General features: G+C 41.0%; 1 protein-coding gene and 1 long non-coding RNA gene across 2 annotated transcripts in view; both read right to left on the bottom strand.

The window, feature by feature from the left end:
* Positions 1-16,300, bottom strand: part of LOC140596013 (uncharacterized) — a 126,544-nt gene extending 110,244 nt beyond the window's left edge. The window contains exons 1-3 of the long non-coding RNA XR_011998036.1: positions 16,180-16,300; positions 8,708-8,850; positions 2,904-3,069 (exon numbers count right to left, since the gene is read on the bottom strand). This is a non-coding gene — a long non-coding RNA (uncharacterized lncRNA). The remainder of the gene's footprint in view (positions 1-2,903; positions 3,070-8,707; positions 8,851-16,179) is intronic.
* A 1,629-nt stretch (positions 16,301-17,929) lies between these two features.
* PDCL3 (phosducin like 3) lies at positions 17,930-27,604 on the bottom strand. The gene is made up of 6 exons (XM_025992437.2): positions 27,397-27,604; positions 25,195-25,324; positions 23,031-23,121; positions 22,622-22,765; positions 21,408-21,616; positions 17,930-18,638 (listed from the first exon to the last, which is right to left on the bottom strand). The coding sequence occupies exons 1-6, from the start codon at positions 27,400-27,402 to the stop codon at positions 18,496-18,498; spliced, it is 723 nt and encodes a 240-aa protein (XP_025848222.1). The 5' UTR covers positions 27,403-27,604; the 3' UTR covers positions 17,930-18,495.
* Positions 27,605-27,739: the final 135 nt, after the last annotated feature.

Below are 27,739 nucleotides of genomic sequence, written 5' to 3' on the forward strand. Positions count from 1 at the left end.
CGCCACTGGCAACTATGCCATAGGGGCTAGAAAGGAGAAAGCACCTGCAACAAGAGTAGGAGCCTCTTCCTTCTCCAATGTATTTCCAGAACCATCTACTGACAAATGTAACAACAACAAGAAAATGTTTACAGGGTCCAGCTCCAGCATCTCAAAGCAAGGCAGAGATGCGTGGATTTGGAGTTGCGAAGAAATAGATAGGTACCTAGCTGCAGCACTGTTTGCAACAGCTGCAAACTGGAAATAACCTACATGCTCATTGATAAAATAGGATAAGTAAGCAAAATGTGGTAGAAACATACAAATGAATAGGACACTGCAATAAAAATGAGTGAATTCTAACCACACACAATTACACGGCTGAACCTCAGAAACACAAACTTCAGTGGGAAAAGAAGTTGCAATAGACAACATATTTACAAAGCTTAAAAACCAGTAAAACAGTATGATATGTTGTTAAATGATACATATAGACATAGAGCAGCTACTTTTAAATGAGCAAAATAATGAAAAAAAAATACTCAGGCAACTTCTGAGAGTGAAATGGATATAGGACAGGGAAGAAGCACACAGTAGTTTCAAATGTATTGGTAATATTATAGTTCTCGTATTGATGGCAATTTCACGAGCATTCATTTGATTACCATGCCTCAAAGTTTACACAAATGTAACACTTGTTACCTATGTACCTCTGTGCATGTCAGAATTGCTTCATAAAGTACAAGGAATCAAATTTTATGAAGTGGGTTTGGGAGTTACCTGGTCTAACAACTGCTCCTATTCAAAAGGCCTGGATATCTTAATTGATACAGATCCATATGAGCCAGCAGGTGCCAGGCTATTGGCAAAACAAATGCAAACGTTGCAAAAACATAAGCAAAACGCCCAGGACAAAGGAAGCTATAGTCCTCCATCACTCTGTGAGGATCAGATTACATCGAGCTATCTGTCCCCAGTCCTGAGGGACCTTCCAGGAACACAGACCATCTGGAGCACTTTCCAGTAACACACGAATGGCGTTCTTACAGCATGAAGAGCAGATTTAGCCTAGGTAGCTCACAACCTGGAGCAATGGTAGGAGAAGGTGGAGGGTACTGGATCTGGGCTCAGTTAAAAGAACGATTTGCACAACTGAAAATAACAAGTGTTGTGAGGATGTGAAGAAAATGTAATCCTTACTTCTTGCTTTGGGGGGGAATGTGAAATGGTACAGCCGCTGTGGAAAATGGGATGGCATTTACTCCTAAAATTAAATATATAATTATGATATAACCCAGCAGTTCCACTTTTGGGTATATATTCAAAAGAACTGAAAATAGGGATGCCTGGGTGGCTCAGTGGTTGAGCACCTGCCATAGGCTTAGAACATGGTCTTGGAGTCCCTGGATCAAGTCCTGTGTCGGGCTCCCCACAACGGGCCTGCTTCTCCCTCTGCCTGTGTCTCTGCCTCTCTGTGTCTCTCATGAATAAATGAATAAAATCTTTAAAAAAAAAAAAAGAACTGAAAACAGAGACTCAAACAGATATATGTACACCAATATTCATAACAGCATTATTCCCAGTAGCCAAAAGTGAAAGCAACCCAAGTATCTACTGACAAAGGAATGGATAAAGAAAATGTGGTCTATATATACCATGGAATATTATTCAGTCTTAGAAAGCAAGAAATTCTGACCCGTGCTACAATATGGATGAAACTTATGCTAGGTGAAATAAGCCAGGCACAAAAGAACATGTATGATTCTACTCACCTGAGATACTAGAATAGTCACGCCATAAAGACACAAAGCAGAATGGTGGTTGCCAGGGGCTAGGTGGAGGGGGTATGGGGAGGCAGTGTTTAATGAACATAGAATTCCAATTTGGGAAGACAAAAGTTCTGGAGATGGACTGTGGTGATGATTACACAACAATGTGAATGTACTTAATCCACAGATCTGTATACTTAAAAAATAGTAAATGTTATGTTATGTGTATCTTACCACAACTTAAAAAAAGAACATGTGTACTGAATAGAATGGGCTGTCTTGGCAAGTTCCCTGTTACCAAAAAGGTTCACACACAGCCTGGGCAACCATCTTGTTGGGAACAATCTAGATTGGGAGCTCTCATGGCTCTGGCCAAAAGCTCTGCTTGCAGGAACCCAGTGTGGGGTTCAGGTGCTGGGAATGGAATATAAGCAGGCTCCCTCCATCACAAAGGAGTCAGCCTGTATCTAGGAAAGGTAGATGGGTCTCACCAGCAGACTGAGCTATATCCTGTCACAGACACTCAGGCTTGAGATACACCTGGAGGAAGGTGGGATGGTCTGGAGACTTCTCTCTCTCACTGACACAGGGTCCCCAGGAATGAACTTAACTGCTTTGGGGTTTAGGCCTAAGCCCCAGGCCTCAGTGTTACCAAGCACCTTCTGTTTTCATCCAACACAGTGTCAATCTTTGGCAGGACCAAGGCCCTAGATAAGTCCCACTGCAGGTTACCGGGTCCCTGACCGGGATCCTGGCCTAGCCCAGTACTAACACCAGGCCCCAGCCTGAGCCGGCTGACCACACAACTCTCTCCAAACCAGCCAACTTTCACTGTTTCCTGATAATGATTAGGGCCCAATGAGGAGAACTTTCATGTAGTCTTATTGATAGTGTGAAAACTTAGAAATCTTAACTTTGAGCTGCAACATACATCTAGACAGTAAAAAGGAACTAAAAGCATACCTCTGCCAAAAATTTCTGATAAGCTCAAAAGCTCAGTCCTCAACAAGAATAAAACCTGGACCAGCTTTGAGGTCACCCTTCTGCCCTGAATTCCCCAAAAGAAAGTATTTTTGAAATAATGAATTGAACTTCTTACCTGTCCTTATCCTTCAAAACTCATTTTCAAAGCCATCTCTCTCAGAAGCCACTCACCTTACTCAAGCAAAATCAGGCTGTGTGTCTTCACAGGGTTTGGTTTCTACCCCTGTCTCAGCACCTACTGTGGTTTTCTTGCCAACCAGGTCCAGGAGCTCAGTGATGGCATGATTTCCAATACCGCAAAGTGCATGGCATGCAGTAAACACTCAACACATGGTTGCTGAAAAAGTAAATGCATGCATGCATAAGAATGAATACAGGAAAAGCGTAATTTTTAGCTTTGAGCCCAAATTTTTGCTTGACTCATTATGACACCTAGTGGTGACTAGTCTCCATTGCAGACCCAACAGAATCTGCATAATTACCCTAAATACATTTCCTTTTGTTCCAGCAAAGGCCTTCTGAGTGCCAGCTATGTGCCAGGGACCATGTGAGTGCAGGGGACATTTAGAAGCTGGTGAGTACCTACTCTTGAGGGGTTTTAGGCCTGAGGCATCAAGTGCTGCTCACCACCACAGAGAGTCAGTATTGTCATTAATGTTATACCATCCTAGGGAGAAATGAAGGACACTGAAGCTCCAATGGCCATGGACCCAGTGTGGAGAAGAGCAGCTTCTGAGAGAAATGCAAACCCTATTACCTGAGCTACGTTGTAACATCATCCTGTTTATCATTCTCTTTAAAGCTAACTTGGGTTCCAAGTTTCAGGGTATTGTCCCAATATTATTTTTGGCTTCAGCCAACATTCCTGGAAAGTTACTACCTCAAACCACTCTGGCTCCCATTATGCCTCCTCCTACTGGAGGAAGGATGCTAGGGAAGGAGACTGAGAAAGAGAACCCAGTCCTGATTTTTAGTCTCTGTTTCCTTCAGCCATTTTTTTCCTTCTACTTCTCCAATCAAGCTTATATAATATATATATATTATATAATATTATAATAATTATATATATTATATATAATATTTTATATATATATAAACTTGATACCATTTGTCTTTCAATTATGTGAGGGAATAATTTTTAGCTATGGACCAAATTAACACTTGGCTCATTATGACACCTAGTGTCATCACTAAATACATCAGCTATGGTATACTGACCCTATAGAACACCAGTTAGCCACCAGACATCAAGATGTAATGCTATCTTATCACTAAAATATGTCCCGAATAAGCTTTAACAACAGCAACAAAAATGTCAGAACCAGCTCTAAATCCAAACACTGTGACTAGAAAGGATGTTCATTAAAACTTACCTACGTGTTTATAATAGTTTACTTTTTTGTATATTTTTAATATTTATACATGGCAAGAATACATTGTTTTAAAATCAGAAAAACAGGAACTATCTTCATAAGCAAACAAACAATTAAACCCTATATTTCAAATATGTCCAATCCAGCTACTACACTTGACTGCTGAGGCAGGAGATAGACGTACAGAAACACATAGGCATACAGATTGATAGATATATAAAATATAGATACATAGAAACATCACCTTGTGAGAACAATGGGAAACCCACATTCTGAGATTCAAGGTGAACTATATGGTTCTTACTTTCCTTTGAAGTGACGTAGTTCTTTCTAATACCCCTAACAAGGCTAACGGACAGTAAGATCAATCTGTAACTATACACACTATAAAAATTCAAAACATAAAAGCAGTTATCAGCAGAGGCCTTGGGTTTTCCACGTTCCAGGATCTGGTACAGCTTCTCTGCCTAGAATAGACTCTTCCCAAGGCTCACATTTACAGTAAATGTAATTACACTTTAATGGCATTCATCTCATTCTGTCACTTTTTCCATAGCTCCTATTTTTAACCAGCACAATGGGAACATTTGTCCTCTGATTCACTGACGTGTTTTCAGGCCAGGAGTCTGGCTTTTAAAATGACAGTACCCTTAATCCTATTGCTGATTTTTTAAATGAAATAACAGCCTGTAATTAAAACAACGGAGCAGAGGCAACCTCAGTGAAATAAGAATCGCAACTCAGCACTAAATCCAGGTGATGGGATATGCCAGCCACTGTGCTAGAAGGTAGGAAATGGAGAACAAGTTTCTGATCCTGTCTTTGTGGCCTTGAAAGTCACTTGAAAGTCCTGCACCACAATCCCTACCGAAAGGGGCACTGATTCTTAGATTCCGTTCGGTGAGGCCCACCCAGGGGGAGTGATGAAAGTCAACCCGGGGCTTTCGCTCTTCTGGAAGAATCCCAGGTGACAGTTCTGCCCACTTGAGCAATGCACTTGGGTCTACCAAAGCTAATGGGGCTGTTGGGGCTCTCCATCCATGGTCCCATTATGTACCATGAAAAGGTAGAGTCTATATCACCTGCCCCTAATTCTTAGCTGGCTAGTTTCAACCAGTACAATGTAATGAGAGTGAATCCCTGTGATGTCTGGGGTTAGGTTACAAAAAGCTACCTCCCTTCCTTCTAGCTGTCTTCACATGCTGGAACCCACAGAACCAGAACCCAGCTATTAGGATGTACAAAGCTGGGCTATGACCAAGACATGTGTAGGTGCTCCAGCTGAACCCAAACTTCAAGCTATCCCTGTCTGGCCCCAGACATGTGAGCGAAGAAGCTCCAGCCACCTGAGTCCCTCCCAGCATCTTGAGTCTTCCTCATTGACCAACATCATGGAGCAAAGGCAAGCTGTGACCACCACCATGGTATTGATTCACAGAATTTGTGAGCATAATAAAAGGGTGGTTGTTTATGTCACTAGATTTGTGGTAGGTTGGTGGGAAGCAGCAGCAATTGGAACTCCATTATCTGAGGTATGAATTCATATAATAAACACTTACCTAGTACCTACTCTATGTGAGGCCCTGTCCTAAGCAAGATACAAATATTAATTTGTATTATCATATTAACCTTTATAGCAGCCCTGGGAGGCCTATGCTATTATTGTCTGTATTTTACAGTTAAGGAAACTAAAGCTCAGAAAAGTTAAGTAACCCTTCCCAAAGTTGCACAGCTACCACGTACCATTCAAACTGAGGTGATTTAGCTCAGAATGTGTATTTTTAAACCACCTAGTAGGTGCTTAGGTTCTGCATAAATCTTTGGAGACTTGATGCATCAACTCTACCTACACTATAGGCCCCAGCATCCACTGAGTATCCTTTCTTCCCTTATGCCTTACCTTGCTAAGATACCATCAGATGCTCCAGGGAAACCCACTTATTTTGCTCCAGAGAAACCCATCTATTTTGTACACCTCAAGAAAGCACTAATAGATGCTTTGTCTTGAGGAAAGGAGAAGTTCATTATGCATCTTTCAGACCGACCTCACGGTGACTCCTGGTCCTGACCTGATTTTTCTCAGGCCCCAGGCAGGGGCTAATTTACATTGCTGCAGCCACACATGCAGCCAGAGATCACTTCTCCGGCTGCAAGCCTTTGCTCAGCAGTCATTTTATTTGGGTACACATTGAGTTCCTTGAATTCTTGTGCGCTTACTCAGCAGGCCTGCTGTCTCAAAAAGAGGACACTGCATGACAATGGCCTTCAAGAGCCCTTTGGAGCTTTTAGGCAGTGGATTTCTTTGCTTCTGTAAACATTTATACCCACCCGCTAGCAAATTCTGATCAATAAAGGATAATGCTTTGTGGTATTTTAACAGAAACTCTCTTTCCTAAACTCTACTTCTGCCATTTAAGAGTTTTTCCTAAAACCATGGGGTCAAACTGATTGTGGTGCCATTAGCTCATGCAAAAATTCTGTGCAGATGTCTCCTCTGCTCTAGGTATCAATCAAAAATGAACAAAACATTCCCTTTGGTTGAACCTTTTCAAACAAATAAAAGCCCTGGATAAAAGAGGCATAGCTTCCCTTACCCACCTACTGTCCTATTTGCAAACTTAAAAGTAATTGCCAACCAACTTCTCAGGCTCTTCCCTCCTCTCCCCTCCCTGCTATCCCACCCCTCTCCTTTTCCATCTTTCCTTCCCTCCCTCAATCTCTCCCTCTTTACCCTCACTCTTCCTTTTTTCTTTCCTTAAACTATATGCCTACTGGGTTTAAGGTAAGAACTATGGGAGATCACAGATATAAGTGGACACTGGGAAAAGGTGGGAATAGCACCTATGTGACATAAGCCACATATTACAAACTCATTAGAGGCAGATCCTATACAATTTACAATTCATTTTGAAGAGACCCCACCCCTCCCCCTCCACTATTCACTGACAAGCATACAAACATGTCCACTAACACTGTAAGTTCATTCTCCCAAGACCTCTTGCTGCCAGGAATATTAGCATCAAGATCTGCCATGGCAAGCCTGGAGAGATTAAACAAGAAGCCTGGGAGGGAGTTCTCAAGTTCACAGAGCTTTCATTCTGCTTCATGTCCTGCTCCTGTTTGATTCTATTTTCTCTCTCATACTCATTCTAACACAATGAAAAACAGAAAATGTGCCTTGAACCCCAGCAGCAATTGTCCTACTGTCTCTGAAGGTGATCACGTGCTGCTACAAGCTATACATTATTCTAAAAGAATTTTAGAATCCTAAGAGAGAAGAGGAATGGCCCAAATGCTACATAGCCCAATACATGGCCTGATGTGGTTTAAACTCCCTCTTTCCATTTTAATGCCATTCATGTAATTTAGAGGGTATATCCATTAAGAAGGCTGAGAAATTGTCTGAGATAGCCCCATTGACCAATATGTAGTAGAGACTTAAGAGAGACAAAAGTCAATGCAAAGACACAGCATTTAATCCACATGGAGGAGACTGTCTTGGAAAGTGATAAATACCACAATGTAAGTAAGAATATAAAATTCTCCAATGCTTTATACTAAAACTTACTTGCTAGGACTCCAAAAACATAAAGGATAATAGAGAGAGAGAGAGAGAGAGAGAGAGAGAGAGAGAGATGGGTATTTCCTAACATAAGAAAATGTAAAAGAGCACAGGAGAAAAGGAAAAAAGAAGTAGATTATAGAAGGAGAATTATTCAATGGTGGAAATATAAAAGGAAAGAAAATTCTCCAAAATTCCCCAAATAAGAAAGTTAAAAGATATAATTTCAGATTCTTCCCAAACTGTACTGACGAGCTTTACCTTAAGAGTTTCTAGGTCGTTTAAATAATTGCAAGTTATTAGGACCCAGCAACCAATCTCAAGTGAGCAAACTTGTCAGGATGCCAAACCCTCAAAGCTTAACAAAACCCAACAGGATGTTGGTGAGGATGACCATAATGATGTCAATCATGACTACTGTTATTGTTACATCGACAACAAGAAAACATCAGCAAACTGTTCTAGGTACTTTACAAATCTTGGCTTAATGGTAAGATGATAACCATATTACTTGGATCCTTTTTACACACGAGAAAACCCAAAGCACCATGACAAGCCACCAGCTCTGCTGCAGGTGATAGTAAAGAAAAAGATATCTGCTCCATGAAGATCAGATCTTCTGGGGTAATTTGGAGTCACCCCAGGTTTCAGGGTATGGTACTCATCTGATCTGAAGATCAGATCTTCTGGGGTAATTTGGAGTCACCCCAGGTTTCAGGGTATGGTACTCATCGTGATACAGTCAAGAATATCCTTTGTTGAGTTGACCCAAAGGTAATCAAGTGTCAAGGATGGAGCTGAATCAACCAACATGATTTCAGACTTAATTACAAACCAGAGTACCAATTTATTAATTGAGATTCCTAAATTTCCATTGGTTCATGGTTCAGTCATTTTTTCACTGCACCCCTAATAAAGGAAATATCTAATCATTTCTTTTATTCAGTATTTAAGGCCAAACAACTTAATAAGAATTTATGTTCTAAACACTTTAGCTGTTTAGAAAAATATGAGCATTGAATGAAAAATAATATACTTACTTTCTTATTAATGTGATGTGAGTGACTGTTGGGCTCTGCACTTTCTCCAACCTTGAAATTTGATCAGATGCTGTCACCCTCATCCCCTGCTCCATGTTGGTTTTTGAGCTGTACCTGCTTTTATCACAGCAACTGCTAAAACCCTGCTTTGGAAAGATATGACATCATCAAAAGAAATGCAGTACAAGCTAATGCTTCATGTGTACTACCTGGAGCTAGTATTTCCTGCGATGTTCAATAAATTGCAGCACTGCTGTGCTTCCCTTGAAAACAGAATATCCCATTCCTGTGAACTTGCTGTGGGAAACCAGGCGCCTCAGTGCAGTTGGGGAACTGCATTAATTTACACTATGAAAAATAACTGCCAAGCGTACTGTACTTCTCACATTTTTTCCCCAGTAGCATTGGGAAACCAACACAGAATCAGAAAACCTTTGGGACCGAGAGTCAATATGGAGGATGACCTGGGGTTGACCAATCTTTGATTTGGTTACTGCAGTTACAGTATAGTCCAGAACAGTATAGCTTGTGTTAGTGTGTGTGTGTGTGTGTGTGTGTGTGTGCACGCGCACACATACTATACTATTTCACCTGGATACTCAAATCCCAGGATCAAACAAAAACTTGCAAGTTATTTTTTCTTTCATATAACATCTTCTAAAAGGCAAAGGATTGATTTGTTAACTAACTACAACTTTTTATGACATACATATGTATTTTTTAAGATTTTATTTGAGAGAGAGAGAGAGAGAGAAAGCATGAGCAGGGGGAGGCGCAAAGGCAGGGGGACTGACTGTGCTGTGCACAGGGGCTCGATCTCATGACTGGGATCATGACCTGAGTCAAAATCAAGAGTTGGACATTTAACTGACTGAGCCACCCAGAAGCCTTATGAAATATATATGTATTTTTAAATGCTTCTTTAAAATTTTTTCATCTAAGGGAATTCTTAGAGAAAGAATTCTCTAAGAGAAAGATACTCTCAAAAACAGTACTAGTTTTTAATTAAGAAAAATTGTATTTGCTTTAATCAGTGTGTAAGGAATAGTAGCAGCATTTTTCCTATTAGGAAGTTCATATTTTCAGTATTTTAAAAGTCAGAGGCACCTGGGTGACCTGAGCTTAAGCAACTGCTTTCAGCTCAGGTCATGGTCCCTGGGTCCTGTGACCGAGCCCCGTGTTGGGCTCCCTGCTCAGTGGGGAACCTGCTCTTACCTCTCCTTCTGTCCCCTGGCTCATGCTCACTCTCTTCCTCTCAAACAAATAAATAAAATTTTTAAAAAGAGAAAAATGATAAATGTCAATAAAGAGAGTGAGTTAATAATCTGCTCTCAAACCTAAAAGCTAGAAAGGTCAAGTTAAAATAATCTACTGTGAGATATAACGACCTCATCTCACCAATGCCAAGCACATGTTCCCCCTCATTTTTAACATCCCTGGGGGCAGGGTGCATCTTGCAGGTGCTCTTGGCCAGGCAAGTGGCCTCAGTGATCACGCTATTATTGCTCGCCACCTTCTGGCTGGATCAAGAAATGCCAACTCAGACCTGGCGGAATGTCAGAGCTGGACTCAGGCCATTTTAGGAATGCCTTCACCTAAATGCGTTTTGCTTCTATTTCCCTATTCATCTATGTACAAGACTATTATGTGACAAGACTCTATGTCTGAATGTTGAAGGAAGCTCTTTCAAATATATGAAAAAGGACCAACTTCCATGCAAGATCTGATTCATCTTGGACCACCAACATCCCTCCTAAAAGGCACACCACTGTGTTTGTCTGCCCCAGCTTGCCTCCCAGGCACAGACACTTGCTCAGTCCTTGTGCGTGCACACTCAAGAAGTGCAGGGGAGTTAACTCCTCTGGAAGCAGCGTTCAAGGGCAAGCAGGATTGGGAAATAAACAACTCAGGCTCCTGTCAGTGGGTGGACAACTGGATGCTTCTTTGAGGTCCTAAAGGGATTGAGTTTCTACTGCCTACCTGCAGCACTGAACTGATACTCAGTCTTTTACTGGTCTTTCCCCTTCCCTGCCCCTCTCTCTCTCTCTCTCTCAGGTCCCTGCCTCCTGAACCCTGGGATCTCCTCTCAAATTCTGTACTCAAGTCCTTGGCTCAGGTTCTGCATTTGGGTGGATCCAAACTAAGAAACTTGTGCTTTTTATTACAGACATATGACAGTCAAGAACTGAACACGACCTTCCTTCCAGTAGTTTCAATTTCCATTTTGCTGTAATTCATTTGCCACCATATTTTTAAAATAAACTTTATTTTTTGGGTATAGTTTTTAGATTTACAGAGAAATTAAGAATACAGTACAGATTTCCCAAATAACCCATACCCAGTTTCCCCATCACATATTATGTGTGTATGGTACATCTGTTACAATTACCAAATCAATACTGATAATCATTTACAATCATTCATAAAGTCTGTATTTTATTCAGAATTCTTTTGTTTTTAGCTACTATTCTATTTCTGTTCTACAATCCAATCCGGGACACCACATTACATCTAGGAGTCCTGTCTTCTCAGGCACCTCTTGGCTGTCAGTTTTTCAGATTTTTGTCTGTAATGACCTTAATAGTTTTGAAGAATTCTGGTCAGCTATTTTGTAGAATGTTCCTCAGTTGGGATTTGCCAGATTATTTGTAAAGAAGACCAAAGAAGTAAAGTATTATTTTCATGGTATCCTATCCAGAGTCCATAACAATAAATGACTTATCACTGTTGACTTTGACCATGATCACCTACCCGAGATAGTGTTTGTCTCTATAAGGTTGCTCTTCCCACTTGCCTTTCCATATTATAAACTTTGGAAGGAAATCGCTATGTGCAATCCATGCTTAAAGGTAGAATATCTTAAGTCCAGAGTATCTATGTAAATTACTTAGTATTCTGTATGAGAAATGGTCTCTTCTTCCCCATTTATGTATTCAATCATTTATCAGCACGGACTCATGGATTACTTTACACTTTGGGTTATAATCCAATGTTTATTTTGTTGTTCAAAGGGTTCCAGCTTTAGCCATCAGATCTTTTAATTGGCTCCTTCATTCTTTTGACATATTCCTCTGATTGCAGTGCTTGGGTTTTTTTTTTTTTTTTAAGATTTTTTAAGCACTGGGTGATATTCTATATGTTGGCAAATTGAACACCAAAAAAAAATAAATAAATTTACCAAAAAATTTTTTTATTTATTCATTTGAGAAAGGATAGCATAAGAGCACAAACAGGGGGGAAGGTCAGAGGGAGAGGGAGAAGCAGACTTCCCACTGAGTAGGGAACCCAACTCAGGGCTCTATCCCAGGACCCTCTGGGATCATGATCCAAACCCAACTACTTAACTGACTGAGCCACCCAGATGCCCCTTTTTAACACTTACACTTTACTTTCTTTGGTGCTACAAGATGCTCCAGGCTAATCTTACATATTTTCTGTTACAGTTTTAGAATCAGCCATTCTCTGAAGAGCCCTAGTTCTCTTTTGGAGAAAGGTATTAGAAACCAGTAATCTGAGGGTCATATGTGGTCTTTGCTACTGGGATGTCATTGCTTTTATGCCTCTTCAACTGATGAACAATGTAAAAAGTGTATTTACTAGCCTGGGTATGTTCACTACCTAAATATATAATCATCTGTATCTATATTAAGCTAAACAGGAGTTTATACTGATGTCTCCAACTCTAATCCTTTACTCCATGGATCATTTTAACGTCCTCTTCTTGCTATTTATAACCTCACAGGCTAACAGTGAAACCTCGTTCTCACCATCTGCAATCCATGTATTTAATTGTTCAATTTTACATATTCTAGCAGTGTCAGAATTGTTAACCCATACTGCAATGCAAATAACTATCAACTGGAACATGGTGCTTATACACAGATACTTTTGCCTTTCATCTTACAGACTCATTTCCAAGGTTAGGTCAGAATCCTTCCCCAAAACCCATTCCATTAGGTGGTTTCACACATTTGTAATACAGTTAGATTGTTTTGTCACATCCTGCATTCCATCCAGGAATCTCCTCTCTAAATGAATTAATTTTTATGCATACATTAAGACTCACTCTTTGTGCTATAACGGTTTATGGGCTTTGGTAAATGCATGTCATATCGCCACGATTATCATATCATTCAGAATAGCTTCCCTGTCCTAAAAATTCCATGTTCAACCCTCCCACCCTCCCCCAATCCTCTGGCAATCTCTGTTCTTTTTAGTCCTTCCATAATTTCACTTTCTCCAGAATGCCATATAATGGGAATAGTAGAGTATACAGCTTTTTCAGACTGGCTTATTTCACCTAGCATCCATGTTTTTTGCGGCTTGGTAGCTCATTTCTTCTTATTGTTGTACAACATTCCATTCTGTTGATGTATCACAATTTGTTTATCCATTCATCTATTCACAGACATTTTGGTTGTTTTGGTGATTATAAATAAAGCTGCTGCAACATTTGTGTGCAGATGTTTGTGTGGGTATATGTTTCCCATCAGTGGGTTAAACAGCTACATGCATGACTTGTGGATCAGATGGTAAGACTAGTAAGAGTATTATCCACTTAAATGTACTGTGACTACTGTGTTAAGATTTATTTCCAGCATTTTGGACTTCCTATGGCTCTGCCCTTTCCTTTTTATTCTTTATTTTGGTCTTTTAAATTAACTGAGGCCCCTCTCCACCCCAAGCCCCCACTACTTTAAAATTTACATCCTCATTTTCTTTTACTATTACCCTGAAATATTTTTGTGTGCATATCTTTACCAACCTCCCCAATACTTTTTAAGGGCCTAAGAACATTTAAACTACAATTGAGCTTTCTACTTGCACCCTATTTTGTCCTGTTTTTTAGTTCCATCTTGCTCTTAACATCACAAATAAGGCATTATTTGTATTAAGTGTTTGTTCAGATTTACCTACATTTTGGTCACCATCCTTTCTTGGTGAAACCTCTCTGAACTTTCATCAGATCATTATCCTTCACTGGACATCTTCTAAACTTCCTTTAGTGATGGGTCTATTGGTGACAAACTCATTCTGTAGGAAATTTCATATTCATTCCTAAAATACAGTGTTGCTGGGTATTAATTCTTGGTTAATAGTTTGTGCTGTTTTTTCTTTCTGGCTGTCCTTGCTGCTAAGTCAGTTAAGTCCTACTACTACTCTGTTGTGGGTAACAGGACTGTTCTCAATGACTGCTTGTACAAATCTGACATTCTACAGTTTTATACACACACACACACACACACACACAGAGGTGTAGATATATGTAACTCATTTGGGATTTGTATAGCTTTCTGAAGGTTGGTATCTTTCATTCGTCTAGAAAATCTGTCTTTATCTTTTCAAATATTGTCAGTTTCCAATTCCCTCCATCCCAAACTCTAAGACATATGTTAGATCTTCTGTCTCTCCTCCACATCTTTCCTAAGTTTTACATTTCTACCAATTTTCTCTGTGTGTTACCTACTGGGTAATTATTTGGCTCTACTTTCCAGTTCATTTTCTCTTCCACTGGTTATTTGACAAGGGATTAATTTTTATTTAAGCAACTCCTATTTAAGATTTGAGAATGTTGTGTGTGTGTGTGTGTTTTAGAAGAGGGGCAAAGGGAAAGAGAGGAGGGAAGGAGACTCCCCACTAGCAGAGCCCAATTTAAGGGGGCTCATTGCACAACCCTGAGATTGTGACCTGAGTTAAACGAAGAGTCAGAGGCTTAACTGAGCCATCCCAGCACTCCAGAAACTCTTATTCTTTACTTATTACATATTAAATGTATTCATCTTATATTGTATATCTGAAAATTTCACTATCCTAAGTCTTTGCAGGTCTGACTGTATTATCTGTGTTCTGCTGGCTTTCATTCAGGATACCTTATTTGTGGATTTGTGATTTAGGACTACGAACTCACGTTCCTTTGAAGGTTTATCTGTAGTGTGTTTAAGACTAAGTTAAAGTTGTGTTCTTCCAGCAAGAACTTCCATGCAGTTGCTTTAGCAATGAGCTCAGAGGCATTACCATTTTAGGACCACTTTAAGAACTTGGAGAGGTTTTGAAGCCACACGTACCATAATTTAAACTGCTTTTGACCTCTGAGAATGCCTTCCTTTCTTGTCAGCAACAATTTAGAACACTAAAAAATACTTTTATCCAATATCTTGAGTTATTATCACATGAGTTGTTCAGAATATCTAGTCCTTCACACACTGGAAATGCAAAGCTCTAAAGTCTAATTCCTGACATTACTGAAAGACAATGCTGATGAAGTAGAGGTAGGTACTCTAGACTGCTCTTCAGTTTTCTCAAGCCATGTGGAAGTGGTGAGCAGAAAGCTAGAATGGCTGAGGTTCCCTTTGGTGATGGGTAGGTGAGTGACTCTATCAGGAAATGTGTCAGTGGCTACTAAGAGAGACCAGGATGGAAGTCACTTCTTTCCCAGTCACAGAAATCTGGAGAAGGCAGTCCAGAACTGGCTTACAGTGGCTCCACGGTGTCATCAGGAATATTATCCTTACAGCTTTGCCTCTATAAAGATAGCCCTTGGCCCAAGAAGGCTGCATCCTCAACTACACTTCTGTCAGACAGCAGAAGGGGGTTAAGTCCAGAAAGGGCACATGCCATTTGTCTGTCCCTCTGAAGAAGCATCTGTTGTAGCCAACTTCTGCCCACCTCCGTCCATCTGGCAATCCATAGCTCCAGGAAGGCTGGAAGTTTAATCTTTTAGCTGATCCTATTGCTCTTGGGGTAGAATTGGAGAATCCTGGATATATGATAGGCAAGTAGTAGTCTCTGCCACAGAACCTAAATATTCTCACTTGTCTGAGGTTCCCCATCAAGGGAGAGACTAAAATCAAGAGGATAATTTGCTGGAACAAAGTCCTGAAGAATGTGGGAGAGAATAAGGTCAAAAGCACAGAAGGAGAGTTTCAACTTGGGAGAATAGACACATTCTCATTTGAGACCAAATGGAACAGAAGGAGAAGACAGGCCACTCTGTCAGTATGGGATGGTAAGACTGGAAGCCAAGGGGCTTCCTCATAGGGTGCACATGACAAGGTCTGCTATGGAGGTCACAGAGTTGTGGTGGGAGGGGGTCAGCGTGCAGCAGACAGACCATCTGCTGTGTGAATGTAAACAGTACCAAAAATGCATGTTGAAAGCCACCTGTCAAAAAGGTTATACTTATGAGTAAAAACTGGTTTCCATAAACAGGAGAAAATCATTTCATAGAAACATGATTCTAAAGTAGGCAACACCGTCACAACACATTTGGCCTGTCACACTTGAAAAGCACTTTGTCAAAATCTGGTCTCATTACATAAGAAAACTGAATCTAAAGTTGGAGGTAACAAATGGCAAAAAAAAAAAATTTAGGCATCGGTGATAAAGAACACCCTTAACATTCTTTTCATAACTCTCCTAAAGTGCCTTTCATATGCAGTACATCTCTTCTGAAGTATTTCTGAGCCACCCACCTTGGAAGCTCTGTGGTAGATATCTGCTGATGCCATGGTCAGCAACCTTGGAGAGTGAGGATATAAATTCAAGTTTGCAATAAGATAGGAGTATACAACTCATCTACAGCCTTTCCTTCCTCTACAAATAAAGAAAATAAGAAAGAATCAATTTTATTTGATTAGTCTTGTTCTATTTCACTTCTCCCAATTATTATCCCAATTTTCCTGAACCATTTCTTACCAATCACTTAAGAAAGGACTACCTGGGGAACCCTGGGTGGCTCAGCAGTTTAGCACCTGCCTTCATCAGCCCAGGGCGTGATCCTGGAGTCCAGGGATCAAGTCCCACATTGGGCTCCCTGCATGGAGCCTGCTTCTCCCTCTGCCTGTGTCTCTGCCCCTCTCTCTCTCTCTCTCTCTCTCTCTCTCTCTCTCACGAATAAGTAAATACAGTCTTTTTTTTTTTTTTTTTTTTTTAAAAAAAAAGGGCTACCTAGTACTTCCTATAATCCTTTCCTCCGAACACTGGAAGACAGACTCTAGGTATCTTTTTTGTTTGCCTTCCCTGATCACTGTGTGTTTCTGCTGTGGAATTAGATAAGCTCAATGCTTAAGCATCAAATTGTATCACCTGTCACATCACAAATGCTCCACATGAAATAGAAAGTTAGTGGTAAATAACAAAGTCTCCCAAAATTAACTTACAGAAATTTGCCGGTCAGGTTCTAAATCACAATACTGATTTTAGAAGAGAGATGTTTCTATTTAAATCAAGTTCAGCCAGCATGACTAAATAGCTGCCTGGGGCCTGGGTGCCATGTGGCCAGAAAGGGCTCACCAGCCACATCCAGAGGCCCCAGAGCTGGTGTTGAGCTCACACTATAAGCCTTAGCCCAGCAGAGAGGCAGGATGATGAGGCAGTTCTCAAACTTACAGAGATCAAATTGGCACAGTGAACATTTAGAAGTACATCCTGCATGAGCTTCACAGTGGAATAAAGCCTGCTGTTTTCCATCACGGTGGACACTGCCCCCCACCACGCTCAAGCAGTGTTCTCTCAAGAGCTGTATGCATTGCAGCTCTCAGTCAAAAGCAGCACTCTAGATTTTCACCTTTATTCTTCCCACAACATTTCACTTTAATGTCAGCTAACAATAGAAAATCAGAGGAGGCAGCTCTCCCACAAAACCCATGGAACTACCATGCAAGTGAAAGAACTGACCACACTTGTATCAACCTGCAATTAAAATTTCATGAAAGATCCTTCAAAGTAAATGTTAGATGAGTACATTTTTAAAAGCAGCACTGGCTCTCATATGTAGAAAAACAAATATTCACTAATACAAACACTTCTGACAGATAAAAATGGGTCACAGCTGTTTGTTACTCTGAATTATAGCAAAAATAAATTTTGTAATGTAATCTGAAGGAACTCTAGGCCTTCCATACTTCTTAGTTTTAAGATTCAAACCCAGATTAAATACTACATCATTCAACATAAACATTAGAGAACACTTCCCCTAATTTTTCTGTTAATGTTAATTTGGCAAGAAGTGTTAAAGGCTAAGAGGATTCTACTTTAGAAAATACTTTGATGCTTTTTACTGATGAGATATAACTTATCATTTTATGTGCTATTATCACAAAAAAAATTTAAGGTGGTCTTTTACAGTAATTGGGATTAACTGACATCTCACGCTGAGACAAAAATTATTTTAACTAGAAAAAAACATTTAACCAAAAATGGCAAGAAACTGGAATCTTTCAGTTACTCTTTCGAAAAGACAATGTTTTATTTTTTATTTTTTTAAGACAATGTTTTATAAAAATTATTGCCTATTTCTTCTAAATAAGACAAACACTAATAAGATTTTTCCTATCAATTTTTTCTTAGTTAATTTTGTTGCTATCCTTATAAAGCAAAAATAAATGATAATGTAACTATAAAGCTTAGTTTGCAATTTTTCCACTGTATAATTTAGTCACATTATTAAAAAACACTTCACATTCACTCTTATGTAGCTCTATGTGGATAAATGGTGAACAGACAGTTTCATAGCTTAAAATATAAGTAAGGAAAACCTAGACATCTGCCATACCAATAGCTGGGGTTTTGTTTGTTTATTTATTTATGGAAAGGTTATTCATTTAAAAAGAGAGTTCTAAGAAATGTAACACAATTCTCAGCAATAATGATTTTTGAGATCTATGAGATTTGAAACATAATTGTAAAAAAAATTAAAAGCTGAAAAGAATTTCTATTTTTTCCTTTTTAAAAAAATCCAGATGATTTGTCACATCAAGGAAGTCTGGCACATTACCAAGGCCACAGTCTTAGTCATCCTCAGAATCGCTGTCCCTTCTTGTGGGAATGGAGCACCGCACTGAGGATAGCAAAGTGTCTTCAATTGGTTTCTTAGGGTTTTCCTCCAAGTCTGTCTTGATGGCTCCAGACTCTGACAGTTTCCACTCCAACTCTACATGATAAAGAAAAACCAAATTACCTAAGACAGTCAGCACAGGACCCTCACCCTCAAGCCCATCAAGCCAGTTTTTATCTAAGCAGAACTATGCAGCAACATACAACAATTTTAGTGCTGTAATTATAAGGCACCTAGAAAGGAAAAAAATCAGACCTTTAAGAAGGAAAAAAAAATAGTTGTACTTTTTTTAGAAAAGGAGATCAAATGAGATACTATATATATTTGAATCTACGGTAATTAAAATAAAAAAGACTAAACCTGTCTTCTAATGACTAGTTTCTCAACTCACACAATTTTCCAGGAAAGAAGTCAGCAAGAAGCATTTAAAGGAAATACTTTTCACAGTCCTGCTGGCAATCTAATCATTAAATCTAATTTTAGTTAACAAAAGGAAATTCTTAGGCCTCATTCCAGTATCTCAATCTATTAGAGTCAAAGGATAAATGTATGATGACACCCTAGAACTTATATATTTGCTCCAAGTAATAAAAACAATACCAAGAAAATAAAGAACCAGCAACCAAAGCCTCAATTCCTGTATTTCACTCTCTTAGGATCCAATGAAACTCCATATGGGTGTGAGACCTTGTGAAGTGAAATCAAGTGATATATTTTCCACTGCAGAAAAGATCCCAGAGGGATCCCTGGGTGGCGCAGCAGTTTGGCGCCTGCCTTTGGCCAGGGCGCGATCCTGGAGACCTGGGATCAAATCCCACATCGCATTCCTGGTGCATGGAGCCTGCTTCTCCCTCTGCCTGTGTCTCTGCCTCTCTCTCTCTCTCTCCCTGTGTGACTATCATAAATAAATAAAAAATTAAAAAAAAAAAAAAAAAAAAGAACCCAGAGAGAAGTAAGGAACTACATGAGACACTCTACAGCAAACCGCCTGGTTTCAGTGATGCTCTGCTAATTAGACACCTCCATTAAAATGTGACAATCAATTTTATTTAAGTTCTATTAATTAAAATGCTCCATGGAGATCAATAATACCAGTATTTAAAGTCCTCAGTACCTGAGTTGAATGTTATGAAAATTCAGCAAATTTCTTTAGAACAAAAAAAAAAAAAAAGAAAAACCTTGATTCCAATTCTTGACTCAAGAATATATTTAGATACACCTAAACATACATATATATCAGTGTATGTATTAATGTTACTGTTCATTTACACACAGTAATCAGTGTAAGTTCACTAATCTTCAGGTAAGGCTTTTTCTAGAAATATAGACTGACCTACTATCATATTCCCATCTCTTTTCCCCTCATGGTATATCAAAAGACCAGACTAAGATGCAAACATATACTTAATTTGAAATGCAGTATGCCTTTGAACATTAGAATAATGCATAATTGTTGTAACACGCATTGTATATAGATGTGCACAGATGTTAAAACTTATCCCAGTTGAGCACCTTATATGTTTATAAAAAATGGTATATAAAGTCATACCGTAACATGTTTTTAAAGCACAGGTGGACATGTTATTTCAATAATGAGTGACTTAGGAGAAAACCCTCAGGCCTTAAGTTTTATCTTTCATGTTATGAGTATATACATTTTTTTTTTTTTTTGGTTAAAGATTTTATTTATATATTCATGAGAGACAGAGAGGGAGGCAGAGACATAGGCAGAGGGAAAAGCAGGCTCCCTAAGGAAAGCCTGCAGGACCTGATCCCAGGACCCCAGGATCACACTCTGAGCCGAAGGAAGCCACTCAACCACTGAGCCACCCAGACAACCTGAATATATACATATTTTGACACCTCGTATAACAGGTAGAAAGGAATAAAAAAGATACATCCTTCAGGAATAAAAGGATACATCCTTCAGGAGTTAAGAAGTAGAACTCGGGGATCCCTGGGTGGCGCAGCGGTTTGGCCCCTGCCTTTGGCCCAGGGCGCGATCCTGGAGACCCGGGATTGAATCCCACATCGGGCTCCCGGTGCATGGAGCCTGCTTCTCCCTCTGCCTGTGTCTCTGCCTCTCTCTCTCTCTCTCTATCATAAATAAATAAAAATTAAAAAAAAAATTAAAAAAAAAAAGAAGTAGAACTCAATAAAATTTTAACTTAATAATCACTAAGATATTCAACTGAGAAAATATGAATGGGGTGTGTGTGTGTATATGTGTGTGTATTCACACATACATATAACCTATGCACGTACATAACCAATATATGTATACAACTTATGTATATACATATTTAAGCATCTCTCAATAATATATTCATGTGAATTAAACAAAAAATGAATGTTGAGATCTTGATCTATAACTTAAAACATATGCAACTATAGGGACAAACAAAAGATATTAGACATTAATATTAAAACCCAGTGTGCTCTTTTAACAGAATTCTTAGAGAGCTGTTATAACTGCCCCCAATGACTCATCTTCTTTTTTTCCCCCCAAAGATTTTATTTATTTATTTATGAGAGACACAGAGAGAGAGGCAGAGACACAGGCAAAGGAGAAGCAGGCTCCTCACAGGGAGCCTGATGCGGGACTTGATCCCCGGACCAGAGGATCACGCCCTGAGCCAAAGGCAGATGCTCAACCGCTAAGCCACCCAGGCATCCCCCCAATGACTTATCTAATGAGAGAGTAAATCTGCTTCCTCCTTTTTATCACTCACTCACAGGGGGCAAAGGTAACTTTGACAAATCATCACAACACATGTCTTTTCAACAGAAACATCCTCTCATCATTTATAACATGCACTGGTCATCCCTCATATGCCCTGGACCATCTCACAAAGAGGCTCTTACCATCTATTGTCAGATTCATGCCACCAAACACCAGAGGTCCAATAAATTGAGCCTTGATATCACCTTCAAGGTAAACAAATATTGTAGGCAGATTCCTATCAGGATAATTGGGTATGCAGGTTGTTGAAATGGCTTTGATAAATTTGACATCAGGAAACTTCCTGGCAAGTCCACTGAAGTGTTGATTTATGAGGGCACAGAGGGGAATCCTGTAAAAGAGAAATGGGAAACAATGATGAGAGAGGAACTCTATAAAACAGAAATAGAAGCAATTGTAATTCTGCATTTCTATAGGGCAAAGCTCAACTACCCTTCTACCTATGTAAACTCTCATCATAGCTTCATAAGTGATTCTGCTACTCCAGCCTCGATGAATTAACATCTTTTAAAAAAACTTTCTAGTATGTTCGGGGAAAACGAAGGACTCAAAATCCAAAATCCAATTTAATTTGACTCAATAATAAGTGAGAAAAACAGCTTCAATGTTAAAGATAATTGTTTTGCCCATCTGTATGAGAGAACATTCAAGATTTAGAAGGTGTGAAAAAGGTCAGAAAGTATTTCCTGCTTTAAAAAAAAAAAAAACTTTCACACAAGTGCACAGTAGGAGAATACGGCTGGAGGTGAGAAATAGTGGAGGGCCACCACAATACTTGGCCTGGAACAATTATTATAAAGGTCACCTCTGACATCTATGAGAATGACTCACTACATTGGATTCTGAAATGCCAGAGTTTCTCCAGAAGAGTAAATAGGAATTCTTTTTCAATAAAAGCAATCTTCATTGCTACAATGTAACAAAAGCATTCTTTTTAGTCACAAATATTAATTTTAAAGTCTGAAGACGGGACACCTGGGTGGCTCAGAGGTTGAGTGTCTGCTTTCCACCCAGGGTGTGATCCTGGAGACCTGGGATCAAGTCCCACATTGGGCTCTCTGCATGGAGCCTGCTTCTCCCTCTGCCTGTGTCCCTGCCTCTCTCTCTCTCTCTCTCTCTCTGTGTGTCTCTCATGAATAAATAAATAAAATCTTTAAAAAATAAATAAATAAAGTCTGAAGACTTAGACATTAGGTGTGGGCAAATCAGCAACAAAACACACTAGTAAAAAAAAATGACAAAACAAAAACAACAAACCTCCAATGTGGATTAAGCCTGAGATGTCCAAGACATAAATTCAAATTAACATTAAGGACAGTGTGTAAGATCAGCTCACCCTTGTTTGTAAAGGTGCAAGATTACCCACAAGCCCTCACCGGCTTTGGTAACTTCTTGAACATAATCCTTTCCTGAGATCTCCAAAACTTCTCCAAATTTATTCTTCAGTTGTGTTGCTTTCCACTCAGCCAGCCTTTGCTGCCTGCACAGCACAAGGAGAAAGAGCGACATCTTACACATATACACACACCTTTCAGACAGTAACCTTTATAAAGATCCAGATCCTTTTTAAAGATCCTTTATTTGCCATGTGGCAAAAGTCTAAGACCAGTTCACTGAGATCCACAATATTACTACTTAAGTATAGTCCTTCCCAAAAGCTATCTCAGGCAGAAATCTAACTTTTCAAAAGACACACATTTTAGTGCCACACAAAAAACCAAACAGTCCCTCTGGGTGGCACTAACCTGTACATTTCAATAGCACGTTCATCTTCCTCATTAAATTCGTCTTCATTATCCTCCAGCTCTTCCAAAGTCATATCTTCATACGTTTTCACTGAATGTAGTTAAGTTAGCAAAAACCAAAAAATGTAAAAGATGAACAAACCTGCATTTTGTTTTTCCTCCTTTATTTTTCTCCTAAAGATGTGCATGCAACATCAAGCGAAAATAAAACTCATTCACCAAAGCTAAAATAAAAAATACTGAAGGTATTACACTAGTAAATCAGAACCTGAGGGTGTTTTAAAAAGATATAACCATGTTGACAAATGCAGCAGGACTAACTCTCCTACCTCCACACAACAGTAAGTATATGAATGAGAAGTTTCCCAAGTTCATAAAACAAGAGAGTTGTATTTGCCTGAACTCCCCTGGTCTGCTCTTCAAGTACATACACCCATGGACCAGTGTATTAACAATTCTATCTCTGAGGACACGGGACGATACAGTGGGTGTCCCCCGCACACCCTTCCTAGAGTTAAAGGGGTCATCACAGGATGTCTTGGTCTTCAGAGTGATAGGCAGCTCTCTTTTCTTTTAACCAACTGCTATAAAATCTTTATTTCATTTTTACTGCCATAAGCATTCTTGCTTCTTGACATTAAATCAGATTTTTGTTCCCCCACTCCAACTCTATCACTACACACTGTTCTTACCAGGGTCAACAATGACCTCACCTTCCTGACTGATGGGTAGTAGCACTGATCCAACCCACCGCCGCTTCCTCTTTGAAGCTGGTCCTCCTCTGGCTTCCAGGATGCTTTCTCTCCTTCTATGACTGCCCATCCTTTGGACCTTGGCTGATTTGACTCCTTTTACATCCATACCCACTCCCTTGGTGATTGCATCTCATGGCTTTATGCCTCCAGCCCATATGTCTCTGATTTGGAGAAAAACAGCCAACTGCCTACTTGCCATCTCTATTTGACTAATAAAAATCTCAATGTTTCTATGTTCCAAACAGAGCGCCTGATCCTAGCTCCAAACTGCTATTCACCAAGCCTTCCTCATCTCGGTCGGAGGATATGCCATCCTTCAAGCTGCTCAAGCCCAAAGCCTTACAGGCATCCTTCACTTCATTTTTCTCACAGCCCTCACAGGATCCACCAGCAAATCCTACTGGCCCCACCTTCAAACTATTTCCAGATCTGACCACATCTCACCACTTCCACCAACACCAAGTGGACTGGTCTAAGCCAATGGTGCCTCTTGCCTGAATTACTGTAGTTTCCAGACTCATCTCTCTACTTCCTGACTTGCTCCCCATCTTCCATACTTGGAAGGGCAGCAACAGGAGGGTGCTGTCAACATGTCAATCCTCTGTTCACACCTCCATTAACTTCCACCCCACTAGATATAAAAGCCAAAGTCTTGGTTAAAAGATACAAGGTCCTCAGTGGTTTGACCCGACTTGCCTCTCTGAACTTACAACCCTTTCCTAGTCATACTGGCTTCCTGGCTGGTTCTCCAACATGCTCTTCACTCACTTAAGTAGCTCAGTTCAACTCCCTCCCATCTACTTAAATGTCACTCTCAGTAAGGCTCTCTCTGACCCTACCTAGAATTATACTCACCCTTCTTCCAACCCTTTCCAGGCCTTTTCCCTGCCTTATTTTCCCATATTTACTTATGTCTTGTTTATTGTCTCTCTCACTAGAATGTAAGCCCCATAAGGACAGGGATGTTTTGTCTGGTCTGTATACAGCAAAAGCCCCAGTGCTTAGAATAACACCTGGTAGACAGTCATTATTCAATAAACATTCACTGGATAAATGCTTTCTAGTGAATTCATCTCTAAATTAGCTCTAACATGGAAGAAGACAAAAGTATTGGCCCCTGTGATCAATGGGGCATTAAGTCAAGACTCAGAAATATTTTCTTCAGGATTATCAGGTGCTCATCTGATACAGACAAGAAGCTGTGGAAATGTGGAAATTCTACAGCTCAGGAAGCTGAAGGTTAGAGGACAGCCTGTGACACACTTGAGGTCCTAGAAATAGTGTCTATCCCAGCACTCCAATCCCTGGTTCCCAATTCCTGCTCAGAGCATCCTTCTACCAAAGCAGTTAGAGGCTTAGAAAGTTGTTTCTTAATCCACAGAACAAATAAAGAATATAAGCAATCTCACCAACTGACTGCTGAAGGACTCGCTGTTCTTCTTCTTCTGCCTCCTTTTCCAAATCTTTCAAACTTTCCTTTGAGGGCAAGATGCCCTTTTTGCGTAAGATGTCATTCCACTCAGTGTCTGCATTAGGGTCCTGGGGGAAGTGGACCAAAAATACTATGAGTGCAAAGTCCACTACAAAGGGTGCCATGTTGGGGAAAGGGCTGAATGGGAAAGGTGGCGGAAAGAAGAATTCAAACCAAATTGTTCTGTGGCCTATTTCTGAGAAAGTGTCAAAAGATCCAACAGCCCTGTTCTTCTCCTGTCCACTCAACTTCACCCTCACCATGCAAGACACACACCCAGTAAATAGCCTTTGGTAAAAATCAGGATATGATGTGCAAATCAGTATCAATTCTCCCACCAGGGCTCTAACCTGGCTTCTATTTGATATTTTTATTAATGCTTCAGAGTGATTCATTCAATAGATACTAAATGCTTGTGGCAAGTGCAATGATCAACAAGCTGTCGATCTAGAGAGTTATAAGAGGTCTGCATTCCACAGAATGGGTAGGGATATTGTCTCTGAAGTAGATATTTAGCCATCACTGAAAAGTGAGAAGGAAGCAGACGTGAGGAATGAGAACTTAAGAAATTACTTTCCAGGCAGAGGAACCAGGACGTGCAAAGGGCCCAAGAATGGAGATAGGAGTATCGTAAAGTTCTAAGTGGCTCCAGTAGAGTCAGGAGGAGGAGAGCCTGATCCTAGGCTGACAAATTCTCAAATAGCTCAACCTGAGAGGAAGAACGGAGACCCCTTGGAATAGCTCACAATGGCTAACGCCTACTGAGTACCAGGTGCTGGGCATTCTCTGAAGCCCTTTACCTGGACCTACTTAGTAAATCCTCACAAGCCTAGGAAAAGACATGACATTTAGGAAGACACTGTCATACTGGAACAAGTCAAATTTACCAGGATCAAATGTCAGAAGGATACATGTCAAAGTGGGCTCTAGCTCCCAAAACTAGCGAGTCAAACACTGGTTTTGCCTGGCTTGGCTAGAACGCTGCTAATGGTCCTGGTCTGGCATAGGAACTCAAAGAGCACTGTGGAGAGTGCACTGAAACAGCCAGGCTGCAGCCCCAACTCCACGTCACTGTCTTGCTGAGATCTATCAAAAGAAAATGAACAGAATCCTTTCAACCACGTGGTCAGGGAAGGCTTCAAGAAATGACATTTCAACGCAGGGTTCTAAAGGATAGAGAACGCCAAGGAGGCCAGGGCAGCCCTGGAGCTCTCTCTTCCCCACTTACGAGTGTCTGGCTTCTGGCAGACACACTCTATTTGTGGACGCTTATCCTGCCCAGCTCCCAAGCAAACCCACACTAACTCCATTTCCCATGTGCCACTTAGCCCGCGAGGATTTCATCAGGATTCCTAACTACAGGGAGGTCTAGGAAGCAGCAGGATGACCTTTGGCAAAGGGTCCTTCGACAAGGGGCAGAATTTAGTCCGAAACTTTTGCTCATTTCCATGATGTCTTCATTTTCTTTCGCTTTAAGTTTGTCCAATTCCATTAGAAAATTTCTGATACAAAAAAAAAAAAAAAAAAAAAAAAGAGGACAAAACTAGGGGGTTTGGTTTTATCTACTTTCAGACAGACAGTAACTGAGAAGGACCCTAGGGCTGAGCGGGACCCAGGGAATCGGAGAGGGAGCGCACCTCAACCTGAACACCAGCGCGAGGGAGGGAGAGGATGAACAGATCCCTCACCCGGCCCCGGCTGGAGTCGGGGACACAGGCTGCGACACCGATTACGTCATGGGACCTCCAGGCGGGACCCTTCCCTCTTCCGCCTCAGCTTCCACATCCACACAACGGGCCCCTCACACTTGCTCAGGGGCTAAGAGAATTAACAAACAGGAAGTAACCCCGTCAGGTGGGATGCGGCGAGCTGTTCACACACGCCACGTGACGGCCCCAAAAGACTGAGATTTAGGGGCGAGGCTCACGGGGGTGCGGGTGGCGAGCCCGCGGCGCCCGGCGGGACCACGCCCGCCCTCCCGCACTGCGCCTGCGCTCCGCCTAGGCTCGCGTGACCTTTTTTGCGCCGGTGGCGCCCGGCGCTCCCCACGGTCCCAGCCCAGACGGTCTGCCGCTGCCACGGACCCAGCGGGGCAAACGAGCTGCGGCCCCCCCAGGCCTCGGCCCCCCAGGTTCTTTACCTGCATGGTGCCCAAAGTTGGTCACGCCAGGCGGAAGCCGCGTCCCCGCCCCTCAGCTCTCCGCGCATGCGCTCAGCCGCCACCGCCCCCCGCTCTTCCAGCCCGGCCTTGGCCCCGCCCCCTAGCAGAGAGCAGGGCGGAGCCAGGAGTCAGCGAGACGTCTGAGTCTGCGCCCGCTGCTCTAGAAACCGGCGCGGAAGCTGTGCGCATGCGCATGGGGGTCCTGTCAGTGCGGGGGGGGGGGGGTCCGCTGGCGTCACGTGACCCGGCGCCACTTCTCTTTGCTACCTTATTAGGGCAGGCCTCGGTCCTTGGAAAGGTGGGGCCAGGTGGAGGAGGTGCT

Source organism: Vulpes vulpes, chromosome 16 (genome assembly GCF_048418805.1).
Source record: "Vulpes vulpes isolate BD-2025 chromosome 16, VulVul3, whole genome shotgun sequence".
NCBI lineage: Eukaryota > Metazoa > Chordata > Mammalia > Carnivora > Canidae > Vulpes > Vulpes vulpes.